At 41.6% G+C, this 18,908-nt stretch overlaps 1 protein-coding gene across 5 annotated transcripts in view; it reads left to right on the top strand.

Annotated features, from left to right (window-relative positions):
• The first annotated feature begins 7,882 nt into the window (after window positions 1-7,882).
• Window positions 7,883-18,908, top strand: part of LOC140103885 (uncharacterized) — a 58,668-nt gene continuing 47,642 nt past the window's right edge. For 2 of the 5 annotated variants that reach the window (XM_072127183.1, XM_072127181.1), the window contains exons 1-6: window positions 7,883-7,975; window positions 8,103-8,164; window positions 10,182-10,238; window positions 10,347-10,403; window positions 11,525-11,581; window positions 14,991-15,056. In XM_072127183.1, the coding sequence (XP_071983284.1) occupies window positions 7,927-7,975; window positions 8,103-8,164; window positions 10,182-10,238; window positions 10,347-10,403; window positions 11,525-11,581; window positions 14,991-15,056 (348 nt within the window). In that variant the 5' untranslated portion in view covers window positions 7,883-7,926. The remainder of the gene's footprint in view (window positions 7,976-8,102; window positions 8,165-10,181; window positions 10,239-10,346; window positions 10,404-11,524; window positions 11,582-14,990; window positions 15,057-18,908) is intronic. The other 3 variants (XM_072127185.1, XM_072127184.1, XM_072127182.1) reach the window with 2 other exon arrangements.

The following is an 18,908-nucleotide window of genomic DNA, read 5'->3' as shown; positions in this document are numbered from 1 at the left end:
GATGGGTGAGTAGGAGGGGTAAAGTGGGTACCGGGGCGTGGAGTAGCCGCCTCATGTAATCTCATATGCGGCTACTCCACGCCCCGGTAGCCGCATAAGTAAATTTAAATAAATGTGGAATAAAAGTTACCAAAAAAGTGAGGGGACGTGAGGATTAGCCCTTAAAAGGGCTATCCTCACGTCCCATTGATGCACCTACCACCCAATCTACCTTTATAGGTAGATTTGTGGTGGTAGGTTTCCTTTAATAAACAAATTTTTTGTGTATAAAAAATAAAGACCATGTGGTGACTGAGCAGGACTCCACCAATAATAGTTGGTGGAGAACAGGACTACAGCTCTGATCTCTAATGATGTTTTCCATGTATGGCTGATTTTGACCAAAATCAAATCATGGTGAATCACATTAAAAAAACAGGTATTTCCTGGCTGCAGAGAGCCTGTAGGGTGTTGTAGAATGTTGTGTCATGCTTAAATATGGATAGGGAGCGTGGTTTGGTCTTCAAACAATGCTGTGTTTTAGTATGACATGCACGTGACAGCCGCCACTCTTAGAATCGCTTCACTCTTACAGTGGCCCTTACAGGGGCCAGCTTGACCAAAAAAGTGAAGCGAGAACGAAACCTGACAAGGTAACGTCTGTGCCAGCTTGAAAGGACTGGAGGGAGGGACAATATCCCAATATAACATCAAAAAGTGCACTCTTTTTACACTGACATCAGATGATTCCATAAATTACAAGAGAACCTGTTCCATTAAACGCGGATAAATATAGAAACCCCCCAAAAGAGTGGCAGATTGACAAATTCTGGAGGTGGCAGCAACATGGTACAATGACAAAGTGTGGAGGTGGCGGCAGAAGCAACTGGGTCTGAGAGTGGCACAATCACAGTGTGTGTAGGTGGTCGGCAGCAGTAGCATCAGCATGAGGCCAGAGAGTGGCACAATGACAAATTCTGGTGGTGGCAACAATATGGTAGGCCACAATGTGGCAGAATGACAGAATGTGGAGGTGGCAAAAGCAGCATGAGGTCAGAGTGGCACAATGACAAATTCTGGAGGTGGCAGCAACATGGTAGGCCACAGAGTAGCACAATGATAAAGTGTGGAGGTGGCGGCAGCAGCAGCATGAGGTCAGAGAGTGGCACAATCACAGTGTGTGGAGCGGGGCAGCAGCAGTAGCAGCAGCATGAGGCTAGAGAGAGGCACAATGACAAATTCTGGCGGTGGCAGCAACATGGAAGGCCACAGTGTGGCACAACGTCGGCAGCAGCAGCAGAAGGAGGTCAGGAAGTGGCACAATGAGTGTGGAGGTGGGTGACAATTCCAGTCCCTGGTAAAGATGGTAGGAGGCAGATGGGGCAACTGGCAGCAGATGTGTGGTAGCAGGCAGACGACAGCATCAGAATAGCGGCTGAGGCAGGTAGTTAGAATCCAGACTCATTTCTCAACTTTTGGGGGAGGCATCATGACTGATCTAATCTGATGCATAAGGCATTAGTGTGTTGAAATCCTGGCTGATCCAGCCTGATTCATCTTGACAAAGTTCAGTCTCTCCACATTACGGGTGGACAAGCAGGTTTTCTTTGTGGTAACGATGGCCTTCGCCGCACTGAACACCCATTCTCATGCCACACTCCTGGCCGGGCATGACAGCTTCTCTACTGCAAACTCTGCAAGTTGCGGCCACACATCAAGTTTGACTGCCCAGTAGTCCAAGGGATCCTCTACCTGGGGTGGTAGAGTGCTGTCCAAGTAGGCCACCACCTGCTGGTGCAGGTCCTGTTCCATGTCCTGCTGCTGCTACTGCCCCCCCCCCTATCTCCCAACAGCAGCCGTGGCAGTAGTACATGAGCGACGACTGCCAGGAATCCCCTGGTCAGACCTGACAGAGGATGGACAATGGCGCACATAGGCAGAACCCTAAAAACTGACACCCTGGACTTTGTGCAAAAATCACTCCATCAACTATGTTGATTTGACGTGGATTTCTTGATATCAACTTTAGCAACAAAATAGAATTGAAATTTGGGGAATAGAGAACCCCAAAACACTGACACCCTGGAGTTTGAGAAAAAATCACTCCATCAGCTACTGAGTACAAGCAGCTAGACGCTAGAGACCGCACATGCAGTGTGAAATGACGGGATTGCAAATGGCTGTCTGTTTTTATGGGGCTGTGACATCACATAAGCCTGCCGGTCGCTGATTGGCTTTCATGTCTGCACATGTGATCGAGGGTGTTCCTTTCTTCTTCCCAGAGTTATCTACCCCATGTAACACATTTTTCTAGTGGCCATTTTGCTGATAAACTTCGGATTCATGCAAAACCGAAGTTTTCCTGAATTTCTAAATGAATTTGTTAGAATAGATTCGCCCATCTCTAATAGCTGAACCAAAATGTTCCTGCAAATGAGTCAAATGCCCTATCTTCCCTTACTATGAGGGTAAAGTAAACATCATTATATGCAGTATTGAGGTGGGGGGGGGGGTTAAGATCCTTTTTATCACCACTTTATACAGCTGTAGCCCCTGACGTTGTTCCAGGATAGTAAGTATATACTCTTAGCTATAACAAAAAATATTTTATATCTAACTCTATCTATATATCTATCTCTCTGCATATCTATTAAATCAATCCAAAGAAGATTTCTCTCTCTCTCCCCCTCTCTCTCTCATTATCTATCATATTTCCTCACATATTATTTCACATATCACACATAAGTAGTCTTATACCAATTGCCTATAATGTCCACAGCAAACTCACCTCACCTGGAGTGTAGACTTGAACCCACGTGGATCAATCGAGCATGGTTTCTCCCGCTTCCTTTGGAATGAACATACAAAAACACACAATCTGGCTTCAAGATATAAGCATCCACTTGCGTTTTTTTTTTTTAATTCTTAAACTTTATTTTCAAACTTCTTAAGTATAGGTAAGTTCACACGGAGTCATCATGAAAATCAAGATAATTGCCTACGTGTTTCAGGTAGATGCTCTATCCTTATTCATGGCTAACCTCATCTACAATGGTCCTAAGCTTGAATAGCATCAAACATTATCACATGACCGAAAACAACCCGGAAAATGGACATAGTCACGGAAGGTATAAACACATAAGACATCATAAGGAATATTTCCTATAATATTACATTGGTGCAAGATATTCTAAAAAAGAGGACTTGCATGTCTAAGAATAAGCAAGTAATACAACATATTGGGGCACATTTACTTACGCAGTCCAGTGGCGCGTTCTCCATCGAGGATTCAGGTCTTCCGGCGATTCACTAAGGTAGTGCGCCCGATGTCCACCAGGTGTCGCTGCTGCGCTGAAGTCCACCGGAGTTCAACCATCCTATCCTATCTACTGAATTGTGTTACGCTACATTTGGGCTACTATCTCTTTGTGTATGTTCTATGCTCCGCCATGTAATGAAAGCTGCCAGGCCAGTCACCATATATGCCCTGTATGTTTACTATGCAGTGAATGTTCAGTGAATTTATTCGTGTTTATCCGAAGCTTGGCAGCGCATAACAGCCTGCGCATGTGCATAGTGTACTTTTTGATCGCACTCCCGGAAGTGACGATTTGTCACTTCCGTTCTTTGGATATTGACCTAAGACCGGGTGGAACGCATAGCGTCACATCCGGCTACGTGATACGCACGCCGATTTAATCTCTCTATTGTACGCAGCTGCTGGAGGCCGGGCTCTGAGGGTAAGCACCCTTTATAATCGTCTTCCCCCCCATTTGCACATTACAACTGAGGAAGCCTTCATAGACAGGCGGAACGCGTGGGGATTGCTCTCTACCCCCTCTATCCCCAAACTGGATACTTGAGATATTAAGGTAACTATGACTCCATTGGAGACGATACACTAATTACACTTCTAAGCACTTTTATGTTTTTACGTTTGATTATCTCTGATGCAGTCTAAGTAATTTATGCTATTATGCCACTTATATCTCTTTGATGTACCTCTAGTAGATTAATTCATCATCCGGATAGTGGGGTCTGTTCAGCACTCAGTTGTGATTTTTAAATGTTTTTAAACAATTTTTGTGACTGAATAAAGATTTATTTCATATACTTTTGAAAGTTGTAGTGGACATCCCTCTTTTTTCCTTCGAGTTTAAAAATGTTCACTGAATTTACTGGATTTGCTGCTAAATTACTGAATGGGAGAACACACATGGAATGATGATGTACCCGGTGCAGGTACGAAACGCATCTCCCAAACAACAATAGAATTTTAATGTGATTTTATTTATAGTTTATTTTTACTTCTTGTTTTTTATTCATAAACAATAAAATCTACTGGATTGGTATCACATAATATTGCTAACATTGCTACACTATATTTGCACTTTCCAACTTTTTTTTTTTTCTATACCACAAATATTCAATAAATCTTTGGAAAGAAAAGGTCGGGTAACACAATGTAGGCATTGTTCTGTTTTTCTTTTTAAAGGGGCAATCACATATGACAATTTGGTAAAGTCATTAAAACTTCAGAGGTACGCTGCAAAAAAGAAAATGTTTGCATTCTGAAGAGACACCAGAGTATCAGGTCTGTGTTCAGGCAGAATAACAAATATGTTTTCATGTCGTCTCATTGCCCTAAGTAACCTTTGTAGGAATAAGTCCATATACCTTGGGGCTGTTTCATGAAGCAGACTTCGTAGAAGGAAGAAGAACATTAATACATATAATTACATTGGCAAACAAAGTTTCATCTGCCAATGTATCTGCCTATGATGTTCTATAACACAACTATAAGCGTAGATGGGATGATGCAACCTACTGGATGTCACCTTACTTCATACATTTTACTTATTTTTATCTAAAGAATCATACTATTATTACATGGAATTATTATATTATTATACTATTATTATTTTATTAGAATCCACAAGTTAGGCTTTTAAGACATATGCAGATATATACATGAGCTTGCCTTAACTAGTTGACTAAATTCTCCTGTACTTGGCACAATGATTCAGTAGGTTCTCAACCAGTTATTTAAAATCTGTGCCTCGTGTACATGGAGGGTTACTCACAAAAATTACATAGAATTTACTTTAGGTCCATATCTTGCAACCTATAATTGTTGTTATAATTTAGAAACCTCTGAAGAAAGTTCACTGGAGCCAGGCCCCAACCTTCACAACCCGCATTCACAGCTTGCCCCACGGTTGGATAGAAAGCGCATGGAGAGGCCCACACCACCCCTATACCAACTGCCCATAACTACCTCTGGCGCACTCCCGAAACAGTGCACTAGAGTGCCTATACCATGGCCGCACATAGCGCCTGATCCTAATGCAAAATTTAAGTCCTGGTACCAGAAAAACCTGCAACATGAGGGATACCTTGTATCCAGAGACACAGAGTAGTGAGTCAGACAGCTTAATGCACAGGGACCTACTCAATAGCGATGGACAGTGTCCCTACAGCTCTTACTCATGGTATAATCGCCCATCACAGGTCAGCACACACTTAAAACTAATTTCCTGCTTACACCTGATTCATCACTTTCCGACTAATGAGATACAATACCAGGTAAAAATTGATTGAGTTACAGACCTCGAACTTCTGTTATCAATAGTGGGACCATCCAGTCACTTGATGCGATAGAGGGGCCTGGACATAATCAGAGATGCAACCTGTCTATCAAGGTTCAGATGTATAATACTACTACAATAAATACATATACATAACCCAAATAACAAGTTCGTTATCTCGTATATATACAGGCAGTCCCTGGGTTACGTATAAAATAGGGTCTGTAGGTTTGTTCTGAAGTTGAATTTGTATGCAAGTCGGAACTGTATATTTCATAATTGTAATCCCAACCAAATTCTTTTTGGTCTCTGTGACAATTGGATTTCAAAAATGTTGTATTGTCATAAGAACCAGGATTAACAATAAATCTTGGTTTATTATATCCTGGGACTAAAGTGCAGTAAGTTACCAATATCCAGAGGTCCGTTTGTAACTAGGGGTCGGCTGTAAGTCGGGTGTTCTTAAGTAGAGGACCGCCTGTATATGAATTTTAAGGGCACAAATTCCATAATGTATATGTTTTGTAATTAACGTAACTAACATATATTTCATATTTTTATATATATTAGTATATATATATATATATATATATATATATATATATATATATATATATATATATTTATATTAATGTACTTGTTATTTGGGTTATATACTGTACAGACAGTTCCCGACTTAAAAACACTCGACTTAAAGACAACTCCTAGTTACAAATGGACCTCTGGATGTTGGTAAATTACTGTACTTTAGTCCCAGGCTACAGGCTGCAATGAAGATTTATTGTTAATCCAGGTTTCTATGACCCCTTGATGAAGGCAGCGTGCCGAAACATGAGTTGGGGTGTTCAGCATTCGGTGTGGATATGGGCATTGAATAGCACAGGTAATATGTACATTACACATTACAAGTCAATGCATTTCTTAAGATTTAAGTGACATACAAGAGACTGTGGGTCTTTTTTATTCCATATACAGGCGGTCCCCTACTTAAGAAAACCTGACTTACAGATGAACCCTAGTTACAAAGGAACCTCTGGATTTGGTAATTTACTGAACCCAGCCTACAATAAACAGCTATAGTAGTTATCACAGGTGTCTGCAATTGAGATTTATTGTTAATACTGGTTCTTATGACAATCCAACATTTTTAAAATCCAATAGTCACAGAGACCAAAACATTTTTTGCTTGGGGTTACAATTATAAAGTATACAGTTCTGACTTACATACAAATTCAACTTAAGAACAAACCTGCAGAACCTATTGTGTACGTAACCCGGGATGCACGCGGCGGAAATCGGGGGCCGTGGCCGAACTATAACCCGATGGATTTGGAGAAACCGCCGCATTTAAAAAAAAAAATGTCGCGGGACACGCGCTTACCTTCACCAGGTATAGGAACGTGAACTCCGGCGGACCTCGGGGAACAGCGCAGCAGCGGCACCTGGTGGACGTCGGAGGAACTACCTTAGTGAATCGCCGGAAGACCCGAATCCACTGCAGAAAACGCGCCGCTGGATCACGAATGGACTGGGTAAGTAAATCTGCCCCAATGTGTGGGAGTTAGGACAATAGGTACCTTACCAATATACGTATAGTAATAGTTCTGCGCTGATTTCTCAAAATGTAAAGCCCCTTGCTCAGAAATGTCGTTTATCTCAACAGCCATTTCTGTCCATAAATCGGCAGCAAATAGGAGGGTCATGTGCTCCTAAGTGTCCATGACTAATCAACCTTCCAGGACCTTATGATAGTATTCATGAATGCGATCTTAAAATGGTCTAGAACTTTTAATAGATGAATATTGGTAAATTAAAGGGGTTTGCCCATAAAAGAAAGTTCTCAAAATGTAATTCCCTAATGATGTTTACACAAAAGGAAATTTTATTTTTTACTACTTCCTGTAGATAAACACCGGTCCATGGTCATGTGATGTCACACAGGGGGGAGCTCTGATTATACTGTGTGATATAATGAGCCGTGCACCTGTGTGACTATGGACCAGTGTTTATCTGCAGTAGGTAAAGAATTAGGTTTCCTGTTGCATGACAGCAAGAAGGGATCTAGAAAAATCCTTAAGAATTGATACAGAAAGTATATTGGAAAATTTCATAACTTGCTGGAATGTGCTCCATGTGTACAACTCCTATAATGTTTACATTAAAAGCAGGATGTGAAATGTTATCTTAACTGTACTAATAAATGTGATTAAAATAATTCAGACATTGAAGCTGTACATATTTAGGATCATTTCCAATGTGGGCAGTGCCATCATGTAATCTTAGGGATGTCACCTCATTTCATCCTATAAGAAGAGCAGTGTCTTGTACCATTCACTCCTTGAGCTCCACAATCTCCAGAATGAAGATCATCATACTCTTTGCTCTGGCCGGTCTCAGCCTGGCTGTGGGTATGTAGATATAATACATTGTAATTTAGTTGTTAATGTATTGTTATAATCTATAGATCATACATACAGTAAATGTATATTCAGCTGACTCGTGAATGACTTTTGTGTTTTTCTTCTGTTTACATAGGAAAATCATGTTATGCTCCAGGAAGACAAACAAATGCTCAGTGCTTGGAATTTGCTGTAAATGTAAGTTTAAATAAATACTAATGAATTCCAACTTTTCAGAACAAAATGTATATTTAGGCCTCAATGACCGCAATAAAATCTTAATATTGCTAAAGGTTTTTTACATCCAGACCATTAAAGCTATTTGTTCTATTATGTAGACAAAATTTTGACCTTTTACCTTTTATTGTGCAATTTTTCAGAAATGTTATCTGTCTCTACAGCAGGAAAGTAATAATAATCACCAAGGTACAGAAATATTTATGTGACAAGGAAAATACAGATGGGGTCAAGGTAAAGCAGGGAAAACATTACTAGGAAAGGAAATCACAGATAAATGTGCACATTACAAAGCTACTGGGGTCTAAACATTGGGTTTCAGCAACTCAGCCTGTGCAAGTTTGATATTAACCCCTTAATGACTTGGCCCTTTTTCGTTTTTGTGTTTCTGTTTTTTGCTCTCCACCTTCAAAAATCCATATTTATTATATTTCCATGTACAGAGCTGTGAGGGCTTGTTTTTTTTAAATTATAGTTGCACTTTCCAGTGGTGGTATTTAATATTACATGTCATAATATAAATTCCAAATGTTGAAATTGGCAAAAAAAAGGACATTTTCACCGTTTTCTTGTGTGCTCTTTATATTTATGTCTTTTACTTTTCATTCCAAATGACACTTTCTTTTCATTCCTTGGGTTGGTGCAATCACAGGAAACCAAGTTTATATAACAATTGATATGTTTTAAATAGATTCTTAAAAAAATGTAACCTTTTTGTTCGAAAATTAATTTCTTCATTTTGCTAATTTCTGATGCCAATTACTTTTTCATACTGGATCATATATATAAGTGTATGGTCTCATTTCTTGCAGGACAAGATGATGTTTTTATTGCTTTGATTTTACTTTACAACTATCTACTTTACAAAAAAGTGGCGGTTCACAGATTTGGCCACTATTTTCTGTTCCAGTATATGCAGTATATAGTAGTTATATGACTGAGCTCTAAGTGACTGACTATGGCAAGTTGAGGTCAGCCTGGGAGTCGAGCATAGACATCCAGCTGCCATAGTAACTGATGGCCACCCCCCGATGACTTCACAGCAAGGCGAGGTTGGGGGGAGCTGGGATTGAAATCCCCCTGGCATCACAGTGTTGCCCTTGGGGGTTTGCTGAATACAGCAAACACCTGCCCTGTATGGAGAGAGCTCAACCCGTGGGACCTCACCATACACCTGGCCTGATGCTGGGCCATCATAGTACAGCACTTATTGAGAAGGGGTTAAGGTACTTACCTGTGATCCAGGTGCTTATACATCAATCAGGTCCAAAAGAAAGCACCCAGACCACAGACTGTTGGTAAAAAAGGCAGAAAGAGCCCCCTGAAACATATACTCGGTGATTGCAGAGCAGTAGTGGATGATAATATAAGTGATTTGGTCGGTAGCCTGGGGCCCAAGCCTTCTAGGGTCCCCCTACCCAATCAAACTTCCCACCCAATGTTATACTGATAATAACCTTCACCCATGAAATACTTATACATCTGTTCCTGCTCTTAATACACATGTACACAAGAGACATTTTAAGACTTTTTAATGTCCCCCAAAGGTCCTGAAACTGCAAATTCAAAGAATTGAGAAGGGGCTCATTCTCCAATCTACAAGAAGCTTGATTCTACTACTATATGTATAAAGTGAATTCAGTACTTGTAGGGGCTAAAATATTCACATAGTACAAGGCCCATGACAGTCTTAATCTGCCCCTGTTGCTGAGGAAAGCAGGAGCATAACCGGGCATCAGCTCCAGAGACTGGCGCGCTGCTATCTGCCACATATAGTCCAGTTGGCAAGAGATTTATTTGTGCTCTATAACAACTCTTTGTTCACTGTTATAAGATTTAATTAGAACTTTGGTTTAGTAACCACAATGATGGAAACCTCATATTGTTTTAAATAGCAACATTAATATATTTATTAGAACTGGTTATGTAGTTCTGATCTACAGTGACTAATATATTTCTATTGTCTCTTCTTATCTAGAATGATCCAGATTTCAGTGTAAATCTGGCAAGTTTTATGTGTCACACCAATGGAAGGGTAAGTAAATCATCCCTGCCAATATCAAAACCATATTCAATATCAATTAAGAAAGTGTCAATTATATAATTTACATTTATTTATTTTTTCGTAATTGTTATCCCACAGATCACACGAAATGCAGAAAAGCATAATTCACTTATTGAAAAACTTCTACTCACACTGGTAAGATATGACGTTGCCATTGCATAAGAACATGTGCCGTAAATTGTACATATATAGTCATACAATTACACTAGATTACTTACATAGCGAGAGAGGGGAAACATTTGTCAAGTTCCAATGGACACTGATAGACATTTCTGCAGTAGAGCTTTATGTTTCTAATGTTTTGGTGGCTTATGTAGAGAAGTGTCTGGAAGTGCCGTCTTAATTTTTCGTTCCCTCCATCAGTAGTGTCATGATATTTATCAGCTACTGACAGGACAGGACAGACCATGGGATGCTATAGGATTAGGATGGTTTCCTATTTCCCATTATAGATGTTGTTTAGTGAATGTAATATCTCCCAGTTATAATTTATTAGGGTATAATTTGCTTATTAAAAAAGAATGTATGAGTATTAGTTAGAAACTTACTATAGATCCAAGTGTAACAGTTCCAGTAATCCCTGACTGAACCATATTTCATTGATTTGAATTTTTATTGTTGTATTTATCACAGTGCAGGGTCATAGTGATACAAGATAAGGATGGCGATGACATTATACAATACCTGACACTGGAATAAAAAAGTGCCCTAAAAACTATTCTGAATCTTTTTCTACATAGTTTACTTTTAGAACATGATAAATGATGTTATATGACATAGAACATATTGGGGGTCATTTACTAAGGGCCCGATTCGCGTTTTCCCGACGTGTTACCCGAATATTTCCGATTTGCGCCGATTGAACCTGAATTGCCCCGGGATTGTGGCGCACGCGATCGGATTGTAGCGCATCGGTGCCGGCTTGCGCGCAACGGAAATCGGGGGGCGTGGGCGAACGAAAACCCGACGTATTCGGAAAAACCGCCGCATTTAAAAACCGAAAAAGTGTCGCTTGGGGAGCGCTTACCTTCACATGGTCCGAGGTGGTGCATTCCGGCGCGATGAGATGACTTTCAGCGCAGCAGCGCCACCTGGTGGACGGCGGAGGAACTACCTTGTTAAATCCCGGCCGGACCCGAATCCAGAGCAGAGAACGCGCCGCTGGATCGCGAATGGGCCGGGTAAGTAAATTTGCCCAATTGTTTGTAGCTGATGATCTAAATAAAAGGTTCTCTTTTCTTCCAATCTCTTACTAGAAATGTGCCGGTTGTGCTTTGGATGTAATTCCTAATATTCGTGAAGATCAGACATTAGTAAGTAAACAACTGCTAAGACTATGTGCACATCTGCATTAACATCTCAGTTTTAATAAAATGGAAAGTATGGATATGAATGGAGGAGCATCTATTTGTAAATGATAAATTAAAATATATATATATAATATATTCAAAGGGGTGTTCCCATTACAGCAAATTAAAGGGGTTTTCCCACAAAAGAAAATTCTCACATCCCCTAGTGATGTTAATACAATAAAGATCATTTAACCCCTAACTTTACAATTTTACTCAGTTTTATTGCTGTTTTAGCTCCTATCTCTAACTTGGCCGCTCAATCCAAAATCCAAGGGTATGGGTGGGGCCTCTCTAAGCAGACACATTATGACCCATCTAGTTTTGTGGGGTGTCAATGTGGTTACATTATTAGGGTACAGGTACCTGGCTTCTGACTAACACAGTGACACACATAAGGAGAGATGGGACAGATCAGAGATGCATGAGATGATCACACTGAGGCTGATAGACCATTACATTATTATACTGGGAGCTCTGCTGCACAGAGTCGGCTCCAGGTTTAAGTAGGCCCCCGGGGCGACAGAGCCTTAGAAAACTCCCTCCAGTAGCCACACTGTCCCTCCCCCACCACGCAGTAGCCACACTGTTCCTCCCCCCGCCACGCAGTAGCTACACTGTTCCTCCTTCCGCCAAGCAGTAGCCACACTGTCGCATCCTCCACCACGCAGTAGCCACACTGTCGCATCCTCCACCACGCAGTAGCCACACTGTCCTGCCCCACCTGTATCCACACTGTCCCTTCCCACCTGTAGTCGCACTCTCCCCCCCTGTAGCCACACTGTCCCCATTAGGCACATCCCCCCCCTTCCCCATAACAAAAAAACCCTCACCTTTTCTCATTCCCTTAAGCAGTGCCTGCAGCCTCCATCTTTCTTCTTATGTGCCTGCTGTATGCGCCGGCTCTGAAGCCGGCACATGTGATGTGATGACATCATGATGTGTGCCGGCTTCAGAGCTGTTGTGTACAGTGCAGAGCGCCGCTTTGGGGGAATGAGGAAAGTTGAGTTATGGATTCTGCCTCTATGCTGCCCTCCCAACAAGCGCAGCATAGAGGAAGAAATGTACACAAGCCAAATGGTGATCATTTGTACCAGTGTCTTAAAGCAACACTGGTAAAATTGATCTGGGGGATGAATTTAATTTTTTGGCGCCCCAGTGGGCCTTTCCAACACCCCGGGCCCCGGCACTTGGCCGGAAAAGCCAGGTACTGCCCCCGGGCATGCTGCTACATCTCACAGATATGTGCCTGACTCCCCCTTCCCCCGGGTCACTTATCTGCTTGTCGCTTGTAGTTTGCAGCCTCTTTTTCTTCTCACAATGTCCTGCCAGGATGTGTTCAGTGAGAGTCTCTGAGCTTCGTGCAGGGTGCGTGGCTACAGGCACACAGCATAGAGAGACAGAAATCTCATCTGCACAATCTCACACAAAAATCCAAGATGGCGACCATCCAACACTAAGTCAGAAGTTACTGGGTTGTGTCTAGGGGCAACTGAAATTGTGTACAGCAGGACTGATAGAGACAGGTTGGACTAAATATCTGTGAAAAGTGTCATTTCTGTGAATAACAGTGAATTAGAGAATGTGTTATTTTGTTATCCTGGGTACATATATGAAACTTGTCTTCGTGGGAATACCCCTTCAATGTTATTATTCCTATTATAAAAAGTTATACAATTTTCCAATATACTTTCTGTATTAATTCATCATTGGTTTCTAGGTCTCTGTTTCCTTTTCTTCTTTAGAAAGCTTCTATGTTACTTCCAGAGGACAGAAATCTGACCATGGTCACACAGGTGCACGGATCATTATACCACACAGCTCTCATTACTCTCTGTGATATAACAAGCCATGCACCTGTGTGACCATGGTCAGGTTTCTGACCATGGAAGTAAATAAAGAAGCTTTCTATAGAATGACAGCAAGCTGAGATCTATAAAATAGTGAGTTATTGTTACAGAAAGTATATTGGAATATTGTATAACTTTTTATCATAAAACATTGACATTAATTTGCTGGAATTGGAATACCCCTTTAATTCATAGAAAAAAAGTTGGAAACCCAGAAGAACAGAATTCAAATGAGGTCAACTGCCATCAAAACATTAAGAATTAAGCATTGGTGTACAGGACTGACATCTGCTCCAGTTACATGCATAGGGATTGTAGAGATGTCACTAACTGCATTATTAGAACACAGACTATATAGCAGGGGCCATAATAAATGCATCCATTAGGGTATTTTGGGCGCAACAGCACCCAAACCACCTACCAATTCTACAGCTTAAATTTTCCATGAAGCGGCTTGTACCTGCACCCCCTGCAGCCCAAGCATGATAGCAGGCAGAGGTGCTAGAAGATAGGAAGGACTTGGGAGTCACAACTCTCTTGTACTCAAAGGAAAGGGAAGGTGCGGGAGGAGCAGGCCTGAGCCACTTTTGCTCCTCTGCTGTGCTCTGGCTGAGGGCCAAGAATTCAGACCATCGCCCCTCCCATCATCCACTTCCTGGCCTTTTGGAAAATGAGCTGGATGAAGGGGAGTGCAAGGTCTGCTTCTGCCATACCTGGCTATCATTTATTCCCCTATACCCATTGTTGACCCCTCAGGAGCAGCAGAAGAGAAGCATTTGTGCTTTCTTCACTAGTACAGGCTGACACACATTGGGGCAGATTTACTTACCCGGTCCATTTGCGATCCAGCGGCGCGTTCTCTGCGGTGGATTCGGGTCTTCAAGCGATTCACTAAGGTAGTTCCCCCGATGTCCACCACGCTGCTGCGCTGAAGAGCATCGGAACGCTCTGGAGTTCACCGAGCCATCCTGGATGAAGGTAAGCGCGTGTCGAGCGACACTTTTTTATTTTTAAATGCGGAGGTTTTTCCGAATCCGTCTGGATTTTTTACGGCCACGCCCCCAAAATTTGATCACGTGCGCCGAAATCCCAGGGCAATACAGGGAAAAACGGCGCTAAACAGAAAAATTCGGGTAACCCCGTCGCAAAAACGCAAATTGGGCCCTAAGTAAATGACCCCATTGTAGTCAGATTTGGGTGGGAGGAGGAGGGAGCCTGAAGACACAGGAGAAAAGTTCTTCCTTGTGCTTCCTGCTCTATCACTGTAAATTGATACAATTATTCTTCTGGGATGTGACGGTTGGGATAAAAGATTATTTCTGGATTACCTATCTAGGTAATGAGAGTGGCTTCTTAAATATGTTATATGTTTATATACAGTCACACAAATTATTCAAAATGCTAAATCTATTTTACCTTTTAATTTTAAGCTTTTGAGGATATACTGCTGTCAAATTTATTAATAATGAATAGAAGCCATGTTTCTACTGTGTAAAATATTCAGAAATTTACATTCCCTACAGGAGAACGCATTAACAACAGCTGGAAAGACTCTAGAGGATGTGGCTCGTGAATTGTTAGAATTTCTTGTAAGTTTTTTTTTAAATAGAAATTTTATTTCTATGAAATGTAAATTATGAAGCTGGATACATTGCATATTTTTCAACAATGTTGTTCAGTGAGGAATTAGAACATATTTCTAATAGCTGCTATAACTTTCAAAAAAATAAAATAGATTTTCAGAGTTTTACACTTGACAGTGAAGATCCAGATAAATTCATAGATTGGAAGAGATTTATAGGTAAATGCCTCAATCAAGGTTACAGTTACTTAATTATAAAACATATGTAGTGCTGCCACTACATACAAGACTGTGTTCACATTTCTAATGTTTTTGACTGCTCTCTTTTTTTTGACAGATGCATCTTTCATATCCTTAAAGGAAACCTACCATTTGATTTAATGCATTATGAACCAAACATACCTTGAGAATGCTGTAACTACACTGATGCAGAAACATATTTTGTTTAATCCCTGAACTGAGTGATTTTGCTGAAAAAACAATGATAACATTATGATAATGAGTGCTCTGTTGCTCCTGTGGCAGATCAAGCACTTCTCCTTGCCCTAATTTTGCACTGCTCCAGCCTTGTCCTGCCCAGCACAAGCCGAGAATACGTCATCGCTGTGTTGTCCCTGACAGGCAGAAGAAATCAATTGCTGCACCATCCGCTAGCTGCTGTGTATAAGTCATCCAGCTCAGGTTGATTAGTCCTGTCTGGACAGCTCAGGAAGCTCTGTGTGTACTGTGTTTATGTGTGCACCCAGCTTTCCCAAGGTCCGCAATTTATAACTGTTTTTTGAGTAGAACCACTTGGTTTAGGGAGTAAACAAGATATGTTTCTGCATCAGTGCAGCTATAGCACTCTCAAGGTATGTTTAGTTCACAATGCATTAAAACAAATGGAAGTTTTTCTTTAAAGTCAGTGGTAAAAACTGAAAGCAGCTTCCTGTTAGAATAGAGAATTATGCTAAAACCCAACCTGCACACAACTTTTTCCCTGATCATTACATTGCATTTAGATTCCTCAGATATTGCTGTAACTTGCTGGCATTATGTAATAGGTATTGGAAGCTTATAGGAAAATTGTCATAAGAAAATACACAAGATCCAAAAAATACTACCAGCCATTTATCCAGAACAGTGTCAGGACTACAAGGATGTCTATCTATATTTGGAAAGATTCAATGTTATACAGATCTCTGGGCAATATATTCAAATTACTGTACAGTCACAGAGGAAGAGAAGAGTCCTGCTAGGATGCCTCCTTCTGCCTTCACAAACAAGCCAGGAGAAGATCCCAGCATAGCTTTATTCCACTCCCACATGTGATAAATATGGCCAGGTCTTCAGTGAAGGTAAAAATCCCTCATTTTCTCCAGCCTCATCCCAAATAGCCTAATTGAGTTAAAGCTAGAAGTATCATAAATCCCACAGGAGGTTTAGCATCAATGGAGTTTTGCTGCTGTCCTGGCACTGACTGTTTCAGAGGCGTACCTCCATTTTGTTTGGTAACAGACAAAGTATTATAAAATCCCAGACCAATATGGTGGTTATGGGCAGTTATGCAGTTATGGTCCATCTCGGCCCAAGGGCAAATACATTTTTGGATTCAGTATAGCCGGGGGATTGTATAGCTATGATTCACTAGATTCTAGAATTCTTGTACACCGAGATACAAATATCTCTGAATGGAACCATAACAAATGGGTCATGCTTGGTGTCCCCCGGATCCATTGAGACCATAACCCTGACGCTATGACTTCCCCTTGAAAAACTAGAACTTTTCCAAGGTTCTGTATATGATACCAGGTAGGAGGCTCCTTAAAGCCCTCCTGTGGGTGCACCTAATATAATCAGAGCACCCCTGAGGCCCAGTGTCTTTTCCCTGGGGAAACATTTTACTATCACAAGTGCAGGAAGGATCTTTAATAGAGATGAGCGAACATGCTCGTCCGAGCTTGATGCTCGGTCGAGCATTAGGGTACTCGAAACTGCTCGTTACTCGGACGAATACTTCGCCCGCTCGAGAAAATGGCAGCTCCCGCCGTTTTGCTTTTTGGCAGCCAGAAACAGAGCCAATCACAAGCCAGGAGACTCTGCACTCCACCCAGCATGACGTGGTACCCTTACACGTCGATAGCAGTGGTTGGCTGGCCAGATCAGGTGACCCTGGGATAGACTAGCCGCTGGCCGCGCTGCTCGGATCATTCTGTCTCTGGATGCCGCTAGGGAGAGAGCTGCTGCTGGTCAGGGAAAGCGTTAGGGTGTTCTATTAGCTTACTGTTAGGCAGGAGTGATTCTCAAAGAACCCAACAGCCCTTCTTAGGGCTACAATAACGTTCTACTTTTTTTATTTTAATTTGCATCTTTTACCATTTTGTGAGGAATTAGCAGGGGGACTTGCTACCGTTGTGTTTAGCTCTTAGTGGCACACATATCCATAGCAAAGACCGAAGTGGGAAAATTCAGTAGGGGTTGGATTTCTATTAGGCAATAACTCAGTGTCATCTCATCTGGCATAGTAGTGTGCTTCCTTTGATACTTGGCTAGAAAATAGCCATAGGAGAATACAAACAGCTTCTTGAAGCCTACAGTAGCGTTCTATATATTTGATTTCTGGTTGATCTGCTGGTGGCTGTAGTTTCTGCAGTGCATGTACTTGCCAATTCTGAGCAATTTGTAGTGAGACTTGCGACCGCTGTGTTCTGCGCTTAGTGGCGCACATATCCATAGCAAAGGCCGAAGTGGCAAAATTCAGTAGGGGTTGGATTTCTATTAGGCAATAACTCAGTGTCATCTCATCTGGCATAGTAGTGTGCTTCCTTTGATACTTGGCTAGAAAATAGCCATAGGAGAATACAAACAGCTTCTTGAAGCCTACAGTAGCGTTCTATATATTTGATTTCTGGTTGATCTGCTGGTGGCTGTAGTTTCTGCAGTGCATGTACTTGCCAATTCTGAGCAATTTGTAGTGAGACTTGCGACCGCTGTGTTCTGCGCTTAGTGGCGCACATATCCATAGCAAAGGCCGAAGTGGCAAAATTCAGTAGGGGTTGGATTTCTATTAGGCAATAACTCAGTGTCATCTCATCTGGCATAGTAGTGTGCTTCCTTTGATACTTGGCTAGAAAATAGCCATAGGAGAATACAAACAGCTTCTTGAAGCCTACAGTAGCGTTCTATATATTTGATTTCTGGTTGATCTGCTGGTGGCTGTAGTTTCTGCAGTGCATGTACTTGCCAATTCTGAGCAATTTGTAGTGAGACTTGCGACCGCTGTGTTCTGCGCTTAGTGGCGCACATATCCATAGCAAAGGCCGAAGTGGCAAAATTCAGTAGGGGTTGGATTTCTATTAGGCAATAACTCAGTGTCATCTCATCTGGCATAGTAGTGTGCTTCCTTTGATACTTGGCTAGAAAATAGCCATAGGAGAATACAAACAGCTTCTTGAAGCCTACAGTAGCGTTCTATATATTTGATTTCTGGTTGATCTGCTGGTGGCTGTAGTTTCTGCAGTGCATGTACTTGCCAATTCTGAGCAATTTGTAGTGAGACTTGCGACCGCTGTGTTCTGCGCTTAGTGGCGCACATATCCATAGCAAAGGCCGAAGTGGCAAAATTCAGTAGGGGTTGGATTTCTATTAGGCAATAACTCAGTGTCATCTCATCTGGCATAGTAGTGTGCTTCCTTTGATACTTGGCTAGAAAATAGCCATAGGAGAATACAAACAGCTTCTTGAAGCCTACAGTAGCGTTCTATATATTTGATTTCTGGTTGATCTGCTGGTGGCTGTAGTTTCTGCAGTGCATGTACTTGCCAATTCTGAGCAATTTGTAGTGAGACTTGCGACCGCTGTGTTCTGCGCTTAGTGGCGC

The sequence above is a fragment of the Engystomops pustulosus genome, chromosome 10, assembly GCF_040894005.1.
Source record: "Engystomops pustulosus chromosome 10, aEngPut4.maternal, whole genome shotgun sequence".
NCBI classification, from domain to species: domain Eukaryota; kingdom Metazoa; phylum Chordata; class Amphibia; order Anura; family Leptodactylidae; genus Engystomops; species Engystomops pustulosus.
Note: the sequence above shows the minus strand (reverse complement) of the source record. Positions and strands in the feature narration are given on the sequence as shown.